The sequence below is a fragment of the Euprymna scolopes genome, chromosome 39, assembly GCF_053919585.1.
Source record: "Euprymna scolopes isolate OS-2025 chromosome 39, ASM5391958v1, whole genome shotgun sequence".
NCBI lineage: Eukaryota > Metazoa > Mollusca > Cephalopoda > Sepiida > Sepiolidae > Euprymna > Euprymna scolopes.
In genome coordinates, this window is record NC_136520.1 from 1,024,459 (window position 1) to 1,048,631 (window position 24,173).

General features: G+C 38.4%; 1 protein-coding gene across 1 annotated transcript; it reads left to right on the top strand.

The window, feature by feature from the left end:
- The first annotated feature begins 15,328 nt into the window (after positions 1 to 15,328).
- On the top strand, positions 15,329 to 20,899 carry LOC145263568 (uncharacterized). Its single transcript, XM_080120415.1, has 3 exons — positions 15,329 to 16,777; positions 16,895 to 19,139; positions 20,325 to 20,899. Exons 1-3 carry the CDS (start codon positions 15,329 to 15,331, stop codon positions 20,897 to 20,899), a joined length of 4,269 nt encoding a protein of 1,422 aa, XP_079976541.1.
- The last annotated feature ends 3,274 nt before the right edge of the window (positions 20,900 to 24,173 follow it).

Genomic DNA, 24,173 nt, shown 5'->3' on the forward strand with positions numbered 1-24,173 from the left:
TGTATTCTTCACGGATTTCTGCCGGCACTGGGTATTCTGACACTCGATTGTGTAGTCTTTCAGGGGGGTGGTCCTCAGACCACTTCCACGATGTGGTCCACGTTCGATTTTGATGATCAAAGGTGGTGGTGAAATCTGGTTCATTAATAGAAATGGCTGCGCATTTAATATTTTTCCTGTCGCCCAGCCGCACTGATCCTGTAGGGTTGACAACGACACATCCCAGAGCTTTTATGGCGTCGATCCCTAGAAGTAAGTCAACCCCCAGCGGTTTGCCACGCACCACCAACACATCGATTCTGGCAGACACACCTTCGTCAGTGAACACAGAGACTGCTCCAACACCGCAGCATGCATGGGACATTCCACCAATCATTTTTACATCTACGTTCGTTTTTCTCCAAGACCGACACCGGTCTGCATGTAAAATAGTCCTAGAGCATCCTGTATCAATAAGCGCCAAACATTGCGTCCCGTCAACATGGATGCTTGTCACCGGGAGCGTCGTGCTCGCATCTTGGTGGGGAAAGAGACTGGTGCTTATGCATCCTCCCCGTGCTCGTTTCCTGAGCAATTCCGAGCCCAGTGTCCACTCTCATCGCAACGGTAACACCGTGTTCCACGTTTTCGACAGTCCTTTGCAAAGTGGTCTTTCGTATTGCACTTGAAACAGGTCACACTAACGGGAATATTCTGAGCCCTGTGGCAGTTGGGTGAGCATGTGGCCGCAACCATGTCCTCATTGTGTTCCCCAGTCGTCATCAAAATTCTTGCTCTCGCCATTAGTTCCCCCATGGTCAGGACTTTGATGTTCGGCACCTGTTGAAAGGCAATTGAGATAGCGTCAGGGAACCCAGTGACGAAAGTCAATTTTGTGAGTCTCTCTAAGCCATCTCCTGTGAATCCAGCCAATCCAACCAACTGCCTGATTTTGTTGGCGTAAACATCCACACGTTTGCCAGCCCATCTAACCATAGTTATTTTTCTGTATGCTGCAAATGCGTCATTGGTAAATGCCTCCTTTAATCAGGCCTCAATCTGGTCTATTTCTCTTTGATCGTCCTCCTCCATTTCCATGTAGAGGGCCAGTGCATCACCTTCCAGATATAAAGGTAGCAGACTCGCTACATCATCCACCTGCTGAAGTTGTGCGACAGTCTCACTTTTTTCAGCCACGCTACAACCTCTCCCTCGCCAGAGAACGGCTTGATAATATCGCTGCTTATCTGCACCTTCGCCGTAGTCGTGCCGAAATAGCTTGAAACAAAAATGTAGTAGGCAAAACAAAACAAAAAAAAATACAACTAAAAACAGACGGAACAAAAACTCACTTCTTTCAGACACGTGGGTCATAACAAGCACAATCTACTCGCCAGAATCACCTACACACAATCTGCAGAACGTCCCCTCTCCTTTCCAGTGTCCTGCCTTTATAGCGGCCGGGAACAACATATTTGCATGTGCGAGTGCAGACGTGATTCAACGATAATTACATTAGGTAAACGCTAATAAAAGCCCATGGACGCCATCTTAGAACTCTCTCTTTCGCTCAGCCCAAAACTGACGTATCCGAGGTAAGCTCTCTATTTCTCATTTTGGTTACTGCTAATTCTGCTACAAAATTAAAAAAAAAGAAATTTGTTTTTCTTTATTTTAGGTAATCAGTAATTTTTGTCTATGATTCAAGTAGGAAAAAATAACAATGTTCAAAGATTCTGCACAAGATAAAGTGTTCGGGGTTTTTTTTTTGGGGGGGAGGGTCTCTTAAAGAAGGGAAGCATTTTTCTTTGGCTAATTGGACAACAACTTTCTGATTAATTAACAAGTTTATTTAATTTTTGTTGTTGATTAATTAACATAGTTTCATTGTAACAGGTTCTATAATGCTTAATTTTGTTTTGTGTACGTTAATTAATAAGTTTATTTTGCTACTTAACATGGTTATATTTTTAAGTTCGTTAATTTACTTTGCTAACTTATTTCCTTTTCATAAACTGCTTCAGCAATTTCCAGAACTCGGCTACAGTAATTGTGTAATCATTTTTTTTCATTTAACATTCTTTCATTGTTCTAATGTTCTACTGATTATTTCAGCATCCGAAATTATATCTTGCAAAATATGCTTATTTTTGCTATATTTATGCTAGTTATCTCCCTTAGATTTGATGATCCGTTGACATAAGCACCAATCATTTTAAAACTTCATCTGGCATTATTTCTTTTTTATTTGTTAAACAACGTGGTTAATTTTAATTAAATTTTAATCACAAGATTACATTTTCAATAATCACGTACATATAAACAAACTTCTATTTACACCGGTGTCGACCCAACGAGTCCTTTTTTTTTTTTTTTTTTTGGATAACAGGGTTGGAGGCTATTTGTACAACCAAACGGCAAATCTACTGAGAACTAACTCATCTTGCCTTTGATAACATTTATTTGTTATATATTTGTGGAGAAAGAAGTGGCTTACCGTTAAAGCGGCTGCGTGTTTGTGCCTGTAGAGCACAAATTGAGAATCAAGATGGCGCCCGCATGCGTTTATGTGGAAAAAAGTCTTGTGGAATCTCATGGAATCTCGGACCCTGATTCCATAAATAACAAGGAAAGGAAAGCGGGAGGACAGACGATTTTTAGTCACTAAAGCGAACAGACGTGTGTAAAAGAAGAGGTAGTGGAAAAGAGTGTGGTGAACGAAACAAACAACGACTCGGTTGAAAGTAGAGTTGTAATGAACACAAGCTATTTCGGCATGACGTCTGGATTTGACCCCAAGCTAATTCCCCTATTTGATGGCAGTAGCACTGATCACTCAGTGCAGGAATGGGTGGAAAAAGCAGAATTAATATGTCAGCTCAGTGGAGTGAAGCGTATGGAATGCGTGGTCCCAATGCGCCTCACTGGGGGAGCATATGCAGTATACCAGCAGTTGGCTGATGAAAAGAAAACAGATTTTGCCGCATCAAGCGCGCCCTTTTTACAGCATTTGCGTTAGATTCAGTTACTGCATGGAAGGAATTTATGGCCCGAAAATTATATCCCGGGGAAACAGTGGATGTGTATCTGGCTGGGCTAAAAAAGCTATCGGTCCTTTTTGAAGGGATGTCAGACAAAGGTTTGGTGTGCGCCTTTGTTGCAGGATTACCTAAGAGTGTGGAAGATCTGCTCTGTGCCTCATCCCAAGTGGATGAGATGGACATATCGGAAGTATTGGCGCGGGCACGAGCAATACTAAAGAAAAGTCCTAACACTATAGACCAAGTGGCAGCTGTACAACCATCACAGGTTAGATTGCAGGACCTGGGCGCAGCTACAACCTGCTATAAGTGTGGAGGACCCAACCATTTGGTCCGTGATTGTCTTTTGTCACGTCAACCAACTTGGAAACTTGACGGGACGCAGTGATACAAGTGCAAAAAACCCGGACACCTGGCCCATACCTGTCCGGGAAACGGGCATGGGGAAGAAGCTACAGCGCCAGTCTTCTCCCCCAGATCGTTATTGAGCAGGGCGCTACCCACTGTAAGCATACACATTAATGGAAGCAAGCGCCTCACGCTTGTGGACACTGGGTGCACCCAGACTCTCGTAAGCAAGATATGCTGTGCCACTTGGAAAGCAGAGAGAATTCCGGTACTAACTGTAGGTGGAGGTTCACTAGCCTCTTGTGGGGTGAGCATTATCCGCGCAAGCATCAACGACGGGCCTGCAGTAGCCGTGCGAGCCCTGGTGGTGGAGGGAGAGCTTCTCGGGTACGACCTACTCCTGGGTATGGACTTGATTACACAACTGGGTGAAATTACTGTGGACAGAACCGGCAAGGTACAGTTCTCCCGATGTGAGGAACATGTTTGTGCTGCCATAACTCTCGACGAGCCTGACTTTCATGCAGAGTATGATAGAAACACCAATGCATGGATGGCGTCTTGGAAGTGGTCAAACGATCAGCCACCAATATCCTTGCGGAACCGGTTATCGGAATATCCCCCACCCATGTGGCTAAGGGAACAGTATGAAGAAGAACTGCAAACGTGGATCGACAATGGTTGGCTTCTTCCATACCCAGAGGATGAGCTTGGCCACCTGCGAGGGCTGATTCCCTTGATGGCCATCGTACAAGAGACCAAACAAAAGGTCCGCCCCGTCCTAGACTACTGTGAGCTCAATGAGCATGTTGACCCATATACGGCAAGGGCTGATGTGTGTGCACTCAAATTAAGGAAGTGGTGACAGCAGGGATCAAACGTGGCAACTCTGGACCCACGCAGGGCCTATCTGCAAATACGCATTGAGAAGAAATTGTGGCCATTTCAAACTGTGGAAATTGGAGGAACACGATATTGTCTAACCAGGCTAGGGTTCGGTCTTAATGTGGCACCAGGCATTATGACAGCAATCTCATGCATGCTATCCGGCAGCAAGATGAGGCAGTGCAACAGGCAACATCCTCATACATCGATGATATATTCGTCAATGAGAGCCTCATGTCAGCGCAATCGGTTAGAATGCACTTTGAGAGCTTTGGACTGACATGTAAGGAACCAGAGCATCTGTGCGATGGAGCAAAAGTTCTCGGCCTGCATGTGCGCAATAGCAAGGAGGGACTTTGCTGGAGAAGAGGAAGTCACGTCCCCAAGGTCCCATAAAAAATCACTCGACGAACAGTGTTTTCGCTTTGTGGAAAGATGGTAGGCCATTTCCCTGTGTGCGGTTGGCTCAGGGTGGCCGTGGCGGCCATAAAAAGACATACAACAGCCGTGTCGTCGGGATGGGACGATGCAGTACACGATGTCACCCTAAGGAGCATGCTGACAGAGACTGTGTCCAGGGTGACCAGTGATGACCCCGTTCAGGGAAAGTCGTGCGTCAGCGGGAATAAGTTTATGGTCTGGATGGATGCTAGTTCACTGGCCCTTGGAGTTGCCCTTGCAGATAATGATTCCATTATTGAAGATGCCTGTTGGCTTCGGCCAGAGAATGATTTGAGGCACATAAACCTGGCCGAACTTGATGCCACATTGAAGGGCGTTAACTTGGCGCTTCAATGGCAAGCCAAGGTTCTACATATCATGACTGACTCGGCACACACTCATCGGTGGATAACCGATGCATTAAGTGGAAGAGCACGGCTGACAACACGAGCATCGAGTGAGATGTTAATTCGAAGATGGCTTGCCACCTTGGTCGACACCATTACAGAGTACGACCTGACCGTGGACATAGTGTTGATCAGGTCTGCGCTCAATAGAGCAGATGCTCTGACAAGAGTCCCTCAAAGATGGCTTCTGACTGGTGCTCGGAGAGATTCTGATAATCTGCAAAACACATGTGCAGCAGTTGTGTGTAATGTGGATGCAACGCGTATCATGGACATTCATCGACAGTGTGGACATCCTGGCATCAAGCGGACACTGTACTTTGTCAAGATGATTGATCCAGGAGTAGAAAAAAAAGATATCCAAAGAGTGGTGGAAAGTTGCAAGGTCTGCCAATCCATCAACCCAGCTCCAGCACGATGGAAGAAAGGGGAGTTGGGAGTGAGTGGTAAGTGGCAGAGAGTGGGTATGGACATCACACACTATGGTGGCAACCACTTCCTTACCCTCATCGATTGTAGGCCTACACGTTTCGCAGTCTGGAGACTTCTCGGGCGCCAGGACTCTTGCAACATTATTCGCCAACTGTCATCCATCTTCTGTGAAAGAGGTGCGCCCGATGAAGTGCTGACGGACAACGACCAAGCCTTTTGCAGCCATCAGATGAGGCAGTTCTTACAAGATTGGTATGTGCGGCTGCGGCTTAGATGTGCTTATGTGCCTTCTGGCAATGGTATAGCTGAGAGAAGCCATCGCAGCATCAAAACAATTGCAGCCAGGAAGCAGTGCACCATCGCAGAAGCTGTGTACTGGTATAATCTTATGCCAAAGAATGGCGTCTCTCCAGGAACAGCGCCTGCAAACGCAATCTATCAGTACCGTGTACGAGAAAAAGGAATCCACCCCAATACAACTGTGGCCACTGAGATAGAACGGAATCGATATGCCAAAGGGGATGCTGTCTGGGTGAAGCCGCCAGGAAACCGATGTACTGACAAGTATAAACGGGGCACAGTGACCGATGTCGTGAGAGTAGTGTGTCCAGGTTGATGGCGTTCCCTGTCACGTTAGGGACCTACGGTCGGCGACACATGTACCACCTCCAGTGGACGATGAGAGTGACTCTGACTCTGAGATGAGTGGGCCATCGCTTTGGTTTGCACCATCCCTATCAAGCAGTGACTCTGATATCAGTAGCCTCCACGGAGATGAAGCCTTCCCCGACCATCAGGCGGTGAATGAAAGCGCACGTGAAGATGAAAGCAGCACTGTCCCTTTTTGTAGAAGCACCCCCCTACCGTCTCTGTGATCATGAGATCAGGGGGGAGTGTGGAGAAAGAAGTGGCTTATCGTTAAAGCGGCTGCGCGTTTGTGCCTGCAGAGCACAAATTGAGAATCAAGATGGCGCCTGCATGCTTTTATGTGGAAAAAAGTCTCGTGGAATCTCGGGGAATCTTGGAGAGTCTCGTACCCTGATTCCATAAATAAAGAGGAAAGGAAAGCGGGAGGACAGACGATTTTTAATCACTAAAGCGAACGGACGTGCGTAAAAGAAGAGGTAGAAGAAAAGAGTGTGGTGAACGAAACAAACAATGACTCGGTTTAAAGTAGAGTTGTAACGAACACAATATTTGTTTGTTTCTTTTAAAAAAAATTTTGACAACTTTTTCGAGTCTATCTGCATAGTAATACAAACCCACACATTTTTGAAAAAAATCTAAATGTCAGATTATAAAAGATATTTGTAGATTTTTTAAATCGGAGATTCAAACTTTTTTTTATTCAAAGTTATGAAGTTATAAAGCATCGCGGAATCAATATTCTTTTTTATTGAATTGCAATAAAAATTAACTTATTTTAATGTTTAAAATTATTTTAAAAGTTATTTAATTCGATTTTTTTTAAGTGCAAAAAAAAAAAGAAAAGAAAAGAAAACGGGTTTGTAATACTGTACACATAGATTCGAAAAAGTTGTCAAAAAACAAATACATAACAAATAAATGTTATCAAAGGCAAGATAAGTTACTTTTCTATCAAACTGGATATAATTTTCGTGTTTTTATTCAATGTAACATGTTTATTCAGCTCGAAAAACATGCAGTATTTACCGATGTATTGGAAAATTCAAAATGGCGCCCGACTCTCTCTTAAACACGGTAAGTTCGGGAAAAGGTGTTATAAATAATAAACTAGACAAAATACTGTTAGAAATTCGCTCAATATATATTACCGTGACATAGGTTGACATATATTCGGTGTTTTTTAATAGTATTTTGTCTAGTTTATTATTTATAACACCTTTTCTCGAACTTACCATATTTAAGAGAGAGTCGGACGCCATTTTGAATTGTCCAATACATCGATAAACACTGCATGTTTTTCGAGCTGAATAAATATGTTACATTGAATAAAAACACAAAAAATATATCCAGTTTGGTAGAAAAGTAACTTATCTTGCCTTTGATAACATTTATTTGTTATATATTTGATTTTTGACAACTTTTTCGAATCTATGTGTACAGTAATACAAACCCAAGAAAACAACTTACCTTTCATTCCAGGAATTCAATACAAAAACAAAAAAAAAAGGGATGAATTCGTTTTTTTTTTTTTCACTTTTGAGTTCAAAACAGAAAACTTGTTTTGTTTTCTTTAGTAAATTAATACACCTTTTGTTTTGTATGTTCAATTCATGAAAAATAAATAAAATATACGAAAATATAAAAGAATCAAAATTAAAAGATGAAAAACACGATTTAAATATGAAATTATTCAAAGATAAAATCAACTTCTAAAGACCAATGAATTTCGGTCATTAGAAGACGGTGTAATCATTATTTTGTTCCCCGTGTCAAAATGTCCGTTCATTAGTTAACTGTACGGAATTGGTTTCCCATTAATTTTAGATATTTGTCAATGCTTATTATTTTTATCCTCGGCCCTCAAATCAACAGTGATTAGAGTATTTCTGCATCCGTTGATTGCTGTGTGATTGTAGTTCTGTTCAAGGAGGTTCACCCTCTAAGGCTTTGCCTTTTTACATTGAGAATGGGTTTGTTTAATCGGCTGAAGAAGTGCCATTAACAAGAATGTCTGGCACTGTTTGCAGGTCAGAATGCCCCTCCTCGTGGGTGCTGGCTTTTCACTCCCACTTGCCGACCCTTGTGTTTAAGTTCTTGACAAAGAGAAAATAACTCAATTGCAGAAGACCATTTTCCACAGGATCAGGAAATGTTGAGTACAGTTGCTGTGGCATGTTGATAAATTGGCGATCGTTTCTTCAAACCATGCAGTATTCTTGAGTATTTTGGAACATTTGATTCTAAACTTGAAGAAAAGGGAGATCTATCAGGTATATTTTGATAGGTTTCGACAGCAAGAAACAGACAGCATTATCAAGGAGATCTTCAGGCCATGTGTTTTTTAAAAATTATACTTGGATATTATTTTGGGGGGCAGGCCAGTACTTTTTGACAGACCGTCTTTTTAAAAATCTACCAAAAATCAGGTAATTATCCGATCAATACGAAATTTTCAGCGATTATTAAGAGAAGAATGAACTTTATAACAGTGTACTTATTTTTCATAAACGATATTTATATATATGTATACATATATATATATATATATATATATATATATATATATATATATATATATATATATATATATATGTGTGTCTTTTTGCTTACAACCCCCCCCTTGTTTTGAAGTGGGAACAAATATGCTTAAAATAATCATCTGAAACTGAACAAAACATAGTGTTGTTGTAAGGGACAGAATTATAGATTAAAAAAAAAAAAAATTGTTTGCATACCTTATTTTGACGTCTGAATATCAGAACTTCGATTGTGTTTAATTATCCCGCTTTTGAGTTTTGAAGTGTGAAATTCGGTGAATATGTTAAGTAAAATAATTAATTTAAGTTAAGCAAAACAAAAAAAAATTTTTTTTAATATTTATACGAAAAAAGCCATTTTTAAATTTTTGATAAATAAATTAACAATTTTTTTTTAGCGAGCCGAATAATGCATGAGTGCATGACCATTATAAAACAGGACATGTTTTTAAGAATCGATACCAAAAAAAAAAAAAAAAAAAATTCGATAAATATTGTGCCCTTTGTGTTAAAAATAGCATCATTTTTTTCGATCCCGTTTGAAAACGTTTGCCGCCTTTCGACTACGGTGGACCAAACGCGCTGAAATAATTTTTTTTTATTCTGCTTTAAATTGCCCCCACCCCCATTTTGGGGAGCCTGGCCCCCACACACATACACATTAAAAACCAAACTCATACAAATGGTCACCCATCTGGTACTGGCCAGCCTCAGTTTAATAATACATTGAAATTTTCGTCACTGAAAAATAGTTTTTTTGGGCCTGTTTGGTCTTCCATAGTTTGCTTCTTATCAAACGCAAACGTAAACAGTGTCGATCTAGACTCTAGATCGACGCGAAATAACTGGTTACCTATATGAATAAGTGGAATTATTTTAAATCCAGGTACTTATATTATAATATTTTTGCATATTCTCTTAGAAAATCATCCTAAATCTTAGTTAGACAATAAATAAATAAATTAATTATTTCAAAAACCTTCTTTTTTTTTTAAATATTTATGTACGTTTTTTGTGCAAGACAAAATATGTCAATTGTTAACTTTTGGGGAAAATTTAACATTTAAAATTTAATTAAAAATAGTAGAAAAAGTTTTACATTATTCTGTTTTCTATATGATAAAATTCAGGGTTTTATCTTTCTGGAAAAAAAAAAAGTTACTCAGAAATAATGGATTTTAATAAATGTAATTTCGTTTTAAAAAATAACAACTTGATTTTGCGGCCATTTTTGGCGGTGCCTAAATAAAACTTACAGTCTATTCCAGAAAATTAAATACAAATAAAAGAAAGAATACTTTTTTATTTTGTGTTCAAAAGAGGAAATTTAATCGATTGGTTAAGACTTCATACATTTTCTGTTGCGTGCCCAATCCATTAAAAAATAATATATTTTTAAGATATAAAAGAATGACAACCTATTAAATTTAGAATACATTTGCCCCCCCCCCCTCATCCCAGACATGAGACTAAAAATGATAGGTAAATGTTTACTTTAACTACAACAGAACACCGACCAATAAAATTCGGTTTTTTATAAGTTTTCGGGGTCGCTCACAACGAATCTGATATTCAAACCCGTCGCAAATTTACCGTTTCCATGGTATTAACCCCTGAACCCTAGCACTATTTTGTGCCAACTCACCGCCATCGTTTATGCTATTCTTACATGATGCGTTCACGCATGGACACACATAGTAAGGTGACTTGTCACATCTCGGAATAATTTTTTAGCAGACATTTGAAATACGTGGGAACATGATGAGAATGGGCAGCCAACCGGATGTTAACGCAGCCACCATGAGAGACAAAATAAAAAATCGTCGTTTGCACATGGCTCCACGCATCGCTTCCGCTTGGGAAGAAAAAAATAAGATAACCACAAAATAATTATCAACCAATGGCAGAGCTCCACGCCTAAAATAAACACCTTAAATATCACAGTCGCTGGGAGCCAGTTTGCCACTATAAAAACGAGGCATTTGAGGAAACCGAGAGGAGGGAACAGGAGATTTTTGCCCAGCTGCGTCAGTGAATGTACAGACATTCTCTCACCCGACCTAAAGAGATGAAGAAGAAAATGAAATAAGGCACCAGTGAACTGAAGCCGACTACGCTCTCATGTGATGGGCCAAACACCTTCAGTTCTAAACGATGCCTAATTCACACAAACCAAAGAAGAGAGAGGAGGAGAAAGACGACGAAGACGCCGGGCTGCTAGAGTTGATGAAAGAAGTCCCTCGCTTTCCAGTTACAAGTCAGGACACGCATCACCGACAGCAGGATGACCGGCCTACCCTGACTCTCTCCATCGTCTAAAAGATAAGTTACATTTTACGAACATTCATTCCTTGTCAATTCATACATACCTACAAACATTTTACGAACATTCATTCCTTGTCAATTCATACATACCTACAAACATTTTACGAACATTCATTCCTTGTCAATTCATACATACCTACAAAAATTTTACGAACATTCATTCCTCGTCAATTCATACATACCTACAAACATTTTACGAACATTCATTCCTTGTCAATTCATACATACCTACAAAAATTTTACGAAGATTCATTCCTCGTCAATTCATACATACCTACAAACATTTTACGAACATTCATTCCTTGTCAATTCATGCATACCTACAAACATTTTACGAACATTCACCTCCTTTGTTAAATCACATTCTATCCTACGAACACTTTGCCTCTCCTAATACAAATTGTTGGTAGTAAATAAAATCGGTTCTCAACCTTCAATATACGTCTGTCTTTATATGGAGTTAGAATCTACACACTTCCAACGTTATTCATTTAAGGTATTCTTGGTTGTGGCCTCTATGGCATCCTTTCCTCGCCCTAATCCTTCTCATAAATACTCAGGCCATAAATAACAAGTTTTCAGAAACCAAAAACTTTGGTTCATTTTTCTGTGTTGCGTAGTTTTTAATGTTTATTTAATTGATCTAAAAAAAAATGAGTTTTTACGAGCGATTTACAAAAGCATTTTTATTTTTCGTTGTTTTTTTTAGGGGGGGGGTTATTCAATATACAACATTTAACAACAGGTGCTTCTGCAGTTTAATTTACCGTTTTCCCCCATAAGTAACGCGCCGACATACACCGAGCAGAAGAACTGTTTAATTTTTCACAAAAATCTATTTACATTGGATGGGTAGGGGGTGGAGGGGCAGGGGGGGACGGGTGGTTCCTGCCTGCTCGGTGTATGTCGGTGCGTTACTTACGGTAAATTGGTGGGGGGGCGTTATTTTCGGAAAAACGGTAAATTAAACTGTAGAAGCACCTTTTGTACAAGTTCTATAATTGAATAACCCCCCTCCAAAAAAAAAAAAAAAAATCGAAAAATAAAAATGCTTTTGTAAACCGCTCGTGAAAACTTATATTTTTAGATCAATTAAAAAGCATTAAAAACTACGTAATACAGAAAAATTAACTTTTTTTTTGTTTCTGAAAACTTGTTATTTCAAATGTCTGCTTAAAAATTCTTCCGCGATGTGACGAACGCATAATAGCATAAACGATGGCGGTGAATTGGCACAAAATAGTGCGAAGGTTCATGGAAACGGTAAATTTGCGACGGGTTTGAATATCAGATTCGTTGTCAGCGATCCCGAAAACTTATAAAGAACCATATTTTATTGGTCGGTGTTCTGTTGTGGTTAAAATAAACATTTACCCTAAAAATAAAATAGTAATACGAAAATAAACGTTTGTTATCGAAAAATCAGTTTTACATTTTGGAGTAAACATTTGACATTTATGGACTGCTGTTACAAGACATTTTTTTTTCTGGATCGGGGGATCAGATCATGCTTTAATCTCTGTTCGAGGATAAAAATAATGAAATGTGTTCAGTTAAAAAAAAAAATCTGATTTTTATATCTTGAAATTTTTTTTTTTTAATGAACTGAACACGCAAACACAAAAATACAAAAAGAAAACAAAACAAAAAACAAAACAAAAAACAAAACAAAACACAACAAGCCTTAAACATTGATAAATATCTAAACTTGATAGTCACGGCACTTACGGCAACGACACACATAACTAACGAACGGACATTTTGATACGAGGAACAAAATAAAGATTTCACCGTCTTATAATGACCGAAATTCATTGTTCTTTCGTAGTTGATTTTCTCTTTAAATCGTGTTTTTCATGTTTTAATTTTAATTTTTTTTTATATTTCCATATAATATTATTTCTTAATGAATTGAATACACAAAAAACAAAAGTTGTATCAATTTGTTAAAGAAAACAAAACAGATTTTCTGTTTTGAACGCAAAAGAAAAAAATTCATCTTGTCCCCCCCCATCACTCCCTGTATTGAATTTCTGCAATGAAAGGTAAGTTTTTTTTTTTAATTTTTATTTTATTTTTTACACTTATAAAAATTCCATTGAATAATCTTAAACAGTAAAATAAGTTTTCGTGCTAGTGCACTATTGGTCTATTTTTTTAAACAGTATTTTCCAGTTCGATACAAAACACCTGACGAAGGCCGGAGGGCAAAACGGCCGAAACGTTGTAACAATAACAACCAAGATGAGCAATTTAGTCCGACAATTTCAATCAATGAAAACACCTCATCTCAAAAATACAGACAATTTATGATATCTGTTTTTATGAAATTGTAAGGTTAAAGTACAGAATAAGTATAAAACACTCTTCCCTCCCTATGTTAAGAATGGCTTTCTAAATAATGTTATTTTAGCACGGATCAGTAAGTGCACTTGTACCTAAGTTTTTTTTGGTTTTTTTTCTTTAATTATTATTGCAATTCAATAATCGCCATGCTTTATAACAAACGTGGACTATTTTTTACTAATAGTGGCGAAAAATAATAATGGCCGAAATAACCTGATAAATCAAAATTGCTAAATATGAAAACGTCGGGCATGTGAAACGAAACACACGTTCCGGCTATTGAAAGAGAATTGTTCATTTAACTGGAATGTGAATGAAATAATAAAATAAATAAATAAAATCGACTGGGTTTTTTTTTGGGGGGGGGGGCTTGTAAATCTTTTTTTTTTTTTCGTCTTCTCTTTTCCGACTAGGTAGTACGTATGAATAAGTGCTAAAGAACGCAAATATATAACAAATAAATGTTATCAAATGCCAGATAAGTTACTCTTCTACCTATCTGAATACTCACTTTTGTGAGAAAATAAAAATAAAAAGGAAAAAAGAAGATTGCTTACTTGGTGGCGCCGGCCTCGAGGGCGGAATTCTAATCTGAGTGGTTGAGAGGACGAGTCTCTTATAGACTTGGAGGGGGAATTCTTCTGTTATAAAAGAATTGTGTCTCTGACTAGTACCAGTTCTGTTAATGACTTACTGGTGAACGGTTGGCACAACTTAGTTACTCGCTGCTTGCCGTACTACAATACTTGTTACTCGACCCAGTAGGGGGGATCGCATAGGGCATCCTTTGCAAGCCCTCGGAGCTTACGCTATCACCGGGTAATCTACTTTACCCTCTAAATAGTTTTTTTTTCCACACTTTAAAACGTTTTTTTAAATGGACGCTACTGGACACTTACGCCGTTGAAGTATTGGTAATGACTTAAACAAATAAAAGAAAATACTGTTAGAAACCCACCCAATAGATTTTACTGTTATATTTATCAAGACTTCAAATGGTAAAGCGAAAGCGTCAACGTGTGGCCATTTTTGTTGTTCTCGCGTAATGCCAGACACTATTTGTTTTTCGAACCGAATAAACGTTTTTAAGTGGGTAATATTCAGATAGGTAGAAGAGTGTTTTACTTTTTTGTAACCTTTGTTATATATTTGTTTTTGAACACTTTTTCAAATCAATGCGGATTGTAAAACAAACCTCCTAAATCTCTTGAAAGTATAAGAAAATCTTTCCTACCTTCAATGACCTCGGGTTTTGAGAGATGGATGCGAAAGCGTCTTTCCCTTTGTGATTGTTTTTTATACTAATGGATAAATCATGTGACCCTAGACCTTCTATAAAATTGTATGGGTTGACTAGCTTGTGTGTTAATTTTTACCCCCATCTTTACAATCGGTTCACACCGTGTCTGAAGTTGTTCCTTTTCTTCTCTTTCCTTTTCTTTTCTTCTTCTCTTATTTACTATTGGGACACCGTCTTGGTAGTTCCTTTGTTTTTTCTTTCTCAATCAATTATTGTATTGATAAAGAATTATTACGGGACCACAAGGATTAATACCTGAGGTCGCAACCGACGGCATCTGTTGCAAGAGGTAAGACGTTCTTTTTCTCTTTCTCTCTCAGCCAGTTGTCATTGATGTGTTAGGATAAATTTCTTAGCCTCAGACCTTGGTCCTTGATTATTCCTTTTTTATAGCATCCTATTAAGAATTCGCTATACATTGCAACAGGTACTGTTTTTTATATTAAAATGAATTCCTTACAAGTTGAACAATCATCACGGTCATCCTTATTGGAAGATCAGAGAGTCACTCGTACGATGATAGACTTAACACTAGAAAATCTTAGTGGACTTGAACCTCTTGAGAGAGATGTATTAGAACTTCATAAACGAGACATTCTCCAGTGGCTCCAAGAGTTATTGCATATTGACAAGAAAGTAATGAAGGAGACACCATCGATTGAGATGAGGAGCTGTTTGACAGACAGTTTCACTTACAAAACCAGGGTGAATAAATTATTGTCGCAGTTAGATGCTTCCTTACCGGTTTCAGAGATCCATTCCCCTTTACTAACCTCAACTCCTCCCACTCTACCTTCCCCAGCTCAATCTGGCATTGAATTAGCGAAGCCTAAAATAACATGTCCAACATTTACTGGCGTTGATAAAACCAATAAATTTGCCCTGCGGGATTTCCTAACCCGTTTTGAGTTTTGCACATCTGGAGTGAGCTCAAAGAAGGAAAAACTCATATGCCTTAAGGCATATGTGATAGGTCGGCCATTTCATCTGATCCATTACCTGTCAGAAAATGACCATAATTATGATGTGACCATAAATATTTTAAAAGAGGAATACTGGGACAGAGAAGCCATTAGGGAAGAAATTTTTAAAAGAATAGTGCAGTCTACACCTAAGGTGGACAAGTCTTACGAACAACTAAAGGAATATCTTTCCCAGGTTCAGTATGAACTTGGTGAGTTAGATTCAGACTATGGTTATGATTTTTTAGTTGAGGACTCCGGAAGTGGATGTCTGGTGGCTCATATCCTATTTGATAAGATCCCTGATGAGATAAAGGCAGAGCTCATTAGAGGCTCTAGCACACCATATCCTGGCTTGAACTGCATACTGCAGTATAGTCACGAAGTTATTAAAGCATTACTCCGGATTAAACCTATTTCAACTCCTAAGACAGAACTGATTCCACGGTTTAAGCCAAGGTCAAATGCTGTTTGGACGAGAAGCCCACCTAAAAATTCTGCATTACAAAGTTTTCACGCAGACCTAGACTTGGAAGACAAGATTCCTTATTGCAATTTTTGTGCAAGAAATGGACACACTAGTTCTCAGTGTACTACCTATCCCTCATACAATGAGCGCCTGCAACGCTGTAGGCAACTTGGATTATGTGAGTTCTGCACAGTTGCCAGCCATGATCAGAAAGCCTGTCCAGGAGTCAAGGGATTTAGATTCCCTTGCAGGTATTGTAAGTCTCGGAGGCATTATGCTTCTATGTGTCCTCAATTTGTACTAGAGGAAACAGAAATAAATACTAGCATAAGTACAAAACTTGGGGACATTCAAAACCTACTGCCAATGGTCAACATCACAATTAAAAGGGGAGCCTCCTCAGTTTCTTTGAATTGCCTTATTGATTCAGGCAGTCAGAGGTCATATTTCTCTGAAAGGGTTCTTCAGCACCTGAAGTGCGATCCAGACTCGTGGGAGGAGGTGGCCATGGACGTTGTGACCTTTGTGGGGAGAAAACGTCGCATTTTCAAGCAGTTAACAACAGTTGTAGAGGTCTTGCCAGGAGTAGCCCCCCAACTACCTATTCTAATTGATTGCGAATTGAATCTGTCTCACAAAGTACCAGACCTTCCTCTGGTTTGGGAAAACCTAAGAAAACTGAATTATACCTTTGCTGCAGAGATAGAGAGTGGCAGTGTACAATTGTGGGGTCTCATGGGAATTGATTTGATTCAATATATGCGTCCCATGAAGATAACACGATGCATGAATGGTGCGGCTTGGCAGACATCCGCTGGCATTATCCCCATAGGAAATACGAAACATTTTTCACATGAGAACCAAATCAGTAAGATTGCTATAACTCCGGGAGCCTTGAGCTATGAAATTGACAGGCAGTACTATTGTAACGATTCTTTGGTTAATAGTATTGTGAATCCTGTTCCGACCTATGTGGATCCATTTGCCGACATTTTTGAAGGAAGCACTGTGGATCGGGGCTTGGAATGGATGTTTAGTCTAGAATCCTTGGGACTGCCTGACATAGAATCGGTTTCTGACTATGACAATCAAAAGATGGAAGAATTCATGCAAAACATAGTTTATAAAGATGGTCATTATTTGGTTAAATTGCCTTGGCATAAGGACAAGTTATCTCAGGTTCAATCTAACCATCATATAGCACTTAAGGTGCTGGACAGAGTAGTATTCAATTTAAAGAAGAAGGACTTATATGAGGAGTATATTAAGGTTTTTGAAGACCAAGAAAGAGAAGGGATAATTGAACCCCTAGAATGCTCCCCTCAGGAATACAAGCATTATGTGTGGGTTCCACATAGACCTGTGTTCAAAGACGAGCATACAACTACAACTAAAATTCGACCAGTTTTTAACTGTTCTTTTAAAACTAAGAATTCTGTCTCTCTAAATGATGCTGCTTATCCTGGGATCAACTTAACAGGGGACATGCTTGATTTAACTCTGCTTTTCCGAACAAATAGGTATGTATTTTTAGCAGACATCAAGAAGGCATTCTTGATGATTCGATTATCTAGTGAATCTGATAAGAATAAATTTTGTTTCTTTCTGCGAAAAAATAATAAGCTAATGTGTTATCGTTACACAACAATCTTATTTGGGTTTAGTGCAAGCCCATTCATCTTGAATTGCATACTAAAATTTCATGCTGGGCGTTATCCTTTGGATGATTGCACTGGGATGTTACAGTCTAATTTTTATGTAGATAATCTGATTAAAACGAGCAATTCCTTGGATGAGTTAACGGGCTTGTATACACGAGCAGTAGAAAGATTGCAAGAAGGAGGATTCATACTCCAATCTTGCAATTCTAATCATACAGAATTACACGATTTAATGAGGAGAGATGGTACTCTTGTGAGTCACAGCTGTCCTTGGGAGAAGGTATTAGGTTATCGTTACGATCCTCTTACTGATACCATCAATATTGCTTCCTATAATTGTAACCCTGAGGCAGCAACTAAAAGGCATATACTGTCTGAAGCATCAAGGATATTCGATCCACTCTCATTATGTTTGCCGGTATCTATACAGGCACGTACTCTTGTTAGTGAGTTGTGGAAATTAGGTTTTGAGTGGGATGAAATTGTGCCAAGTGAACTTCAATCCAAATGGGCAGTCATCGCTCATGAATTGTCAGAACTTGGTTCTGTTACCTTCCCTAGAAAAACCCTTGACGAAGGGAGGGAAGCTGAATTATTTCTGTTTTGTGATGCATCCAAAAGGGCATATGGATTTGCAGCATATGCAGTCCAGGGGAAGGTTTCATCTCTGGTTTTTTCCAAGGCAAAGGTGGCGCCTCTTAAATCGAAGAGTTTACCAACTCTGGAGCTTTTATCGGCCTTCTTGGCCATAAAGTGCCTTCCGACTTTGTTGAAGGCCTATTCTAATGTAAGTTTCAAAAAGGTATTTCTTGCAGTTGATTCACAAATAGTATTATCCTGGTTGGTCACAAGGCGGACTAATAGCAAGAATGTTTTTGCCATGAATAGATTGAAGGACATTAGTCAATGGGAGGCTGAATTGATGTCTAAATTTGGTGTGGCCATTCAGTTTAAATATGTGCCTACTGCACAGAATCTCGCTGACCTTATCACCAGGGGTATTCCTACCTCTAAACTGAGGGCCAATTTGGAATATTGGGTTTCTGGACCGTCTTGGCTAAGAGACCAACCGATTTCTTGGCCTGAAAATCCTTTGAGTTGTTTGAGCCCAGAAAGCAAAAAGATTGTATCTTCGATGGTTTGTGCTGTTTCGCACAGCCAGGAGGAGCCAGTTGTGCAATATGATAGATATTCTTCATTGTCTAAACTATTAAATGTCACCACATGTGTGTTCAAGTTTATTAATAGGTTGAGGAAAAGAGACTCCGACTTTGGTAAGATGGCTCGGACACACTTGATTAAAGTAATGCAGAAACAATCCTTCTGGGAGGAATTAGAATACTTACAAAATCCTTCAGGTAGGTCAATACCACCGAGAGTGGGAAGTCTAAACCTTTTTTTGGATAAGGAAGGATTAATTCGATCCAAGGGAAGAATTGGGAAGGTCTCTGTATATGAATACGAAATAGTTAATCCCTTGCTTATTGCTAAGGATCACCATCTTACTAATCTCATAATATTGGACTGTCACCACCAGTGTAAGCATCTGGGTGTTCCTGCTACCTTGAATAAGGTCAGGTTATCTGGGTACTGGATACCCCAGGGTAGGCAGGCGGTAAAGAGAATTTTATCAGGATGCTCCTTGTGCCAGAAATTTAACTCTATTCCATTTACCTACCCCAAAATGACTGATTTACCTAAACATCGGGTGAATATGATAAGACCATTTTTGCACACAGAAGTAGACTATACGGGTCATCTGTGGGTTCTGAGAGGTGGGGAGAGGGTGAAGATGTATATCCTGGTCTTTACTTGTTTGGAGGTACGGTCAGTTCATCTAGAACTGATTGAGGATATGTCTGTTCACTCATTCCTAATGGCCTTGATTCGATTTTCAAATATTTATGGGATTCCTTCGCATATTTATAGTGACAATGCTAAGTCATTTGTGGCTGGATGTGACATGATTCATGAGGTGATTGCTTCCAGTGAATTCAGGGAGAAATTGGGGACATGCCAAATCAAGCATGTTAAGATCCCTGTACACTCTCCTTGGTATGGAGGTGTATGGGAAAGACTGATTAAAACCATCAAGTCTTGCTTGTATAAATTAATTGGACGAGCTAGTCATGATTATTTCGATCTCCTGACAATTATTTCTGATGTACAAAATGCCATAAATGACCGTCCCTTGACTTACAGAAGTTCATCTGACTCAAGTTTGGAAATAATAAGTCCAAATCACTTTTTACGCCCTGTAGTAAACCCTCGTTTGATTTTGAGAATGGATGGGGAGGGTATTTATCAACTAGAACCTCCCTCTCGGAAACAACTCTTAGAGTCCTTAAATTGCAGGAATGATGCATTAAAAAGATTTAAGAAAATTTGGTACGAAGATTATCTGCTTAGTATAAGAGAGCATGCTCAAAGACAACAAGGAGGGACTTCACCAGTTGTTTGTGTGGGAGATGTAGTCACAATCAAACTCCCTAACAAACCTCGACCGTTTTGGGCATTGGGTAGGGTCACACGTCTATTTACAGGAGATGACGGATTGGTGAGATCTGCTCAGATAAAACGAGGAGATGGCTCCTTGCAAGTTCATTCCCTGAAGCACCTCTATCCCTTGGAGTCGTCTATTCAAGAACCCATTGATGGACTTGATTCCTTGATGGGGAATGCTGATGACAATCTGAATGGCTGTACATCTGTACTTGAAGACCCTATTGAAGAGGGCACAGAGCTTGGTTGGATTTGCCCTGATTGTGGTGAACCAGACAATGGCAGTGCCATGATATGTTGTGACTGCTGTGATGACTGGTACCATTTTTCCTGTGTTGGTCTATATCAACCTCCACCAGAAGAGGAGAGTTGGCGGTGTGGAAGTTGCCTCAACCAGGATCCTTCATTATCCCATGATATGATGGTGGATAATTTATTAAATGATGCTGAACATGCATGTATTTGCCCAGGATGTGTTCTACCGGATAATGGTAGTCCAATGATATGCTGTGATGAATGCAATCAATGGTACCATTTCAACTGCGTAGGTATTCAGCAAGTTCCCCCAGAGGGTGAGAATTGGTACTGTTGGAATTGCCTACATTCAATTCACTAACAGTCCACTCTCAGAAAATAGGTAATTATTTATTTACCTCTCCCATTTTTTTTTCTTCCTTTTCTCTTTATCCTTTATTTTTATTTATTTACTAGCAGTTCAGCCGGCTTGGCAGTCAAATTTTGACAAAAACCGATTACGAAGCTTGCCCTATGTCTGAATACACTTTATGTTGGTTTGGAATGTTTGGACCAGGGATTGGCTGAAGGTTCAGTTTTTTGGGGGGGTTTTTGCTTCGACCCCTTAAAACTTATTTTTCTTGGATTTGTTCAATTTATCAAGTTGGATCCATGTCCCGGGAATCTAAATTTAGAATTTTGAGTGTTTGGACCCAAAATTAACAGTTATTTGTATTAAAATGTACTCAGACAACTTCACTGTTTACTATTTATTTATTCATTTATTTTATTTATTTATTTATTTTTTCTCTTGAGACGGGAGTGTATAAGAAAATCTTTCCTACCTTCAATGACCTCGGGTGTTGAGAGATGGATGCGAAAGCGTCTTTCCCTTTGTGATTGTTTTTTATACTAATGGATAAATCATGTGACCCTAGACCTTCTATAAAATTGTATGGGTTGACTAGCTTGTGTGTTAATTTTTACCCCCATCTTTACAATCGGTTCACACCGTGTCTGAAGTTGTTCCTTTTCTTCTCTTTCCTTTTCTTTTCTTCTTCTCTTATTTACTATTGGGACACCGTCTTGGTAGTTCCTTTGTTTTTTCTTTCTCAATCAATTATTGTATTGATAAAGAATTATTACGGGACCACAAGGATTAATACCTGAGGTCGCAACCGACGGCATCTGTTGCAAGAGGTAAAACGTTCTTTTTCTCTTTCTCTCTCAGCCAGTTGTCATTGATGTGTTAGGATAAATTTCTTAGCCTCAGACCTTGGTCCTTGATTATTCCTTTTTTATAGCATCCTATTAAGAATTCGCTATAAAAGAGAATCGTTCACTTAACGAGAATTTGAATAAAAATAATAAAATAAATAAAACCAACCGTTGGAGGGGGGGGTGTCTTCTCTTTTCCGATTATTTATTACCTAAATCTTCATCGATTGAAAAAATGAAATTTATATAAAAATGAAATAGCAATAAAAAATAAAAAATTATATAAAATGAAATAGTAATAAAAAAAATTATTTAAAAGTAGAATTTATAAAAAAAAAATAAAATAAAAATAGAATCATTAATAGCCAGAACACGTGTTTCGTTTCATATGTCCAACGTTTCATATTTCACAATTTTAACTTGTTTTTTTTCCGTCCACTATTAGTCAAAATAGCCCAAATGTGAATAAAGCAGTTTGAATCTCGGATGCAAAAAAAAAAAAAATATCTCAAAATATCTTTTACAATCTGACATTTAGATTTTTATCAAAAATGTGTTCGTGAAATTTCTGAGAAAATAATGTTTACCATAAAAATAATAATTTAATTCCAAGTTAGTTGAATTATAGACTTATAGACAACTGATCACAAAAATTGCTTTTTTGGTATTTAATTGTTTTAACATTTTTATTTTATTTATTCATTTTTATTTATTTATTTTTGCTTAACTATTTTGTTCTTAGAGAATTTCGTTTGATTTTTGCTGTTTATCCAATACTTTTAAAATGTAAATGGGAATCACTTTCTTTTACAAAGTTTACATAAAATATGCACTCATTTATTTGCCATCAGTAATTAGCAAAACAAAAATATTGGTAAATCTTTAATATCTAACCCAGCGTAGTTTACATCTGAGAAAATATGAAGATCTACATTTTGGGGCTTTAAAAAAGTGTCTGCGACAAAGGAATTAAAAATATAATAAATATTTAAAATATTAGCGAGAGGGATCACTTTCCTATATAAGTTTAATGTAAAATGGGCCCCCTTTTCATGGCCAGTTAGAAGTCAACAAGATATGTAATCGTTCTCTGTTTCCATTTTTTATGGCAGGGCTAAAAGGAGGGGAGTCATATCTGTTTCTGCTTTCTCACGTTTTGTAGAAGGTATGTAGAGCCCACATGTTGTTAACTATTCTGTACTTTCATCTAACAATTTACTAAACAAAAACTGCCATAAAAATATCTTTGGGCATAATAAAACTTGGCGCTTATGTACTATTTGACATGCACTATTTTTAAAATAATATTTTCAATTAAAGCTTTCCAATATCTTTTTTATAATAAATTGTTAAGTGACTGTACAGAATAGTTACAAAACACCCTCCCGTTCCCATATTAAGAATGGCTTTCTAAATAATAACGTTATTATTTCAGCACACAGGTCAAATAATGCATAGGAACTCAAATTTTTTTAAATTGTCACTGTGACACATATTGGGTGGTTTTCTATCAGTATTTTTTTATTATTGAGCAGTTATCAGCACTCCACAGATGACTGTCGCACGCAATTCAACTATTTTAGTGTTACTCTAACCTAATATTCGGGATATCACTTTTTTAAAGTGAATAAATGCTTCAAGATAAGTTAAAAAATGTAAAAATTCTAGGTAGGTAGAAGAGTTACTTTCGTAATATTTATTTGTTATATATGTATATTTTGACCGCTTTTTCATTTTTTTCTGTCTTGAAATGTTGAAATTAAAGTTTGCCTTTGAACTGCTGAGTCAAAAGGAAGAATGTTCTTCCCAATAAAAGAAGCACCTGCTTTTTATATGCTCAAATTCGACCGTCATCCATGTCACAATATGGGGCATATGTACAAAGTTCACGCCCCAGTGATCTGCGAACATCCTAAATTCTTTGCTGCAGAAGGCTGTTTCCTTATCTGTCAGTATTTTGCAAGGTGGGACACGTTCACAAAAGACCACTTTTGGTTGGCAAATTATACTTGCCAAGTTCAGCCATGCTGTCTTCACACTGAAAACCGCAATGGGCCACAATCCGTGATAGTAAGGAAATGGTAAGCACCATAGTGTGTAATGTCCATTCCCAACCATTGGTAATGTCTGCTCACCTGCAGTTTTTCTTTCTCCCAGTGAACTGTCACTGGATATATATTTTGGCATTCCCCACACATTCATATTGTCAATCTGACTGCTGCTTTTGTCATCACAGGGCAAATTCTTTGAGCAAAATATTGTGTGTCACTCTTGGATGTCAACTATTTCTGTGAATTGCCATGATCTGTACTGCGTCTAGCTCAGAAGTGTGCACTGTACCGATCAGTGGCTTAGTAGGGAGTCTGTCACCTTGTCATTCCAGCCGTTTGTGATTGAACAGGTTCTTCTCTATATTACTCTGGATGCCACACACATAC

Excerpts from the sequence above, each read along its gene's own strand:
- LOC145263568 (XM_080120415.1), top strand. The coding sequence starts at position 15,329 with ATGAAGGAGACACCATCGATTGAGATGAGGAGCTGTTTGACAGACAGT. Across the intron at positions 16,778-16,894 it reads AAGTACCAGACCTTCCTCTG|ATAACACGATGCATGAATGG; the intron begins GTTTGGGAAAAC and ends CGTCCCATGAAG. Across the intron at positions 19,140-20,324 it reads ATACTTACAAAATCCTTCAG|GAGATGACGGATTGGTGAGA; the intron begins GTAGGTCAATAC and ends GTCTATTTACAG.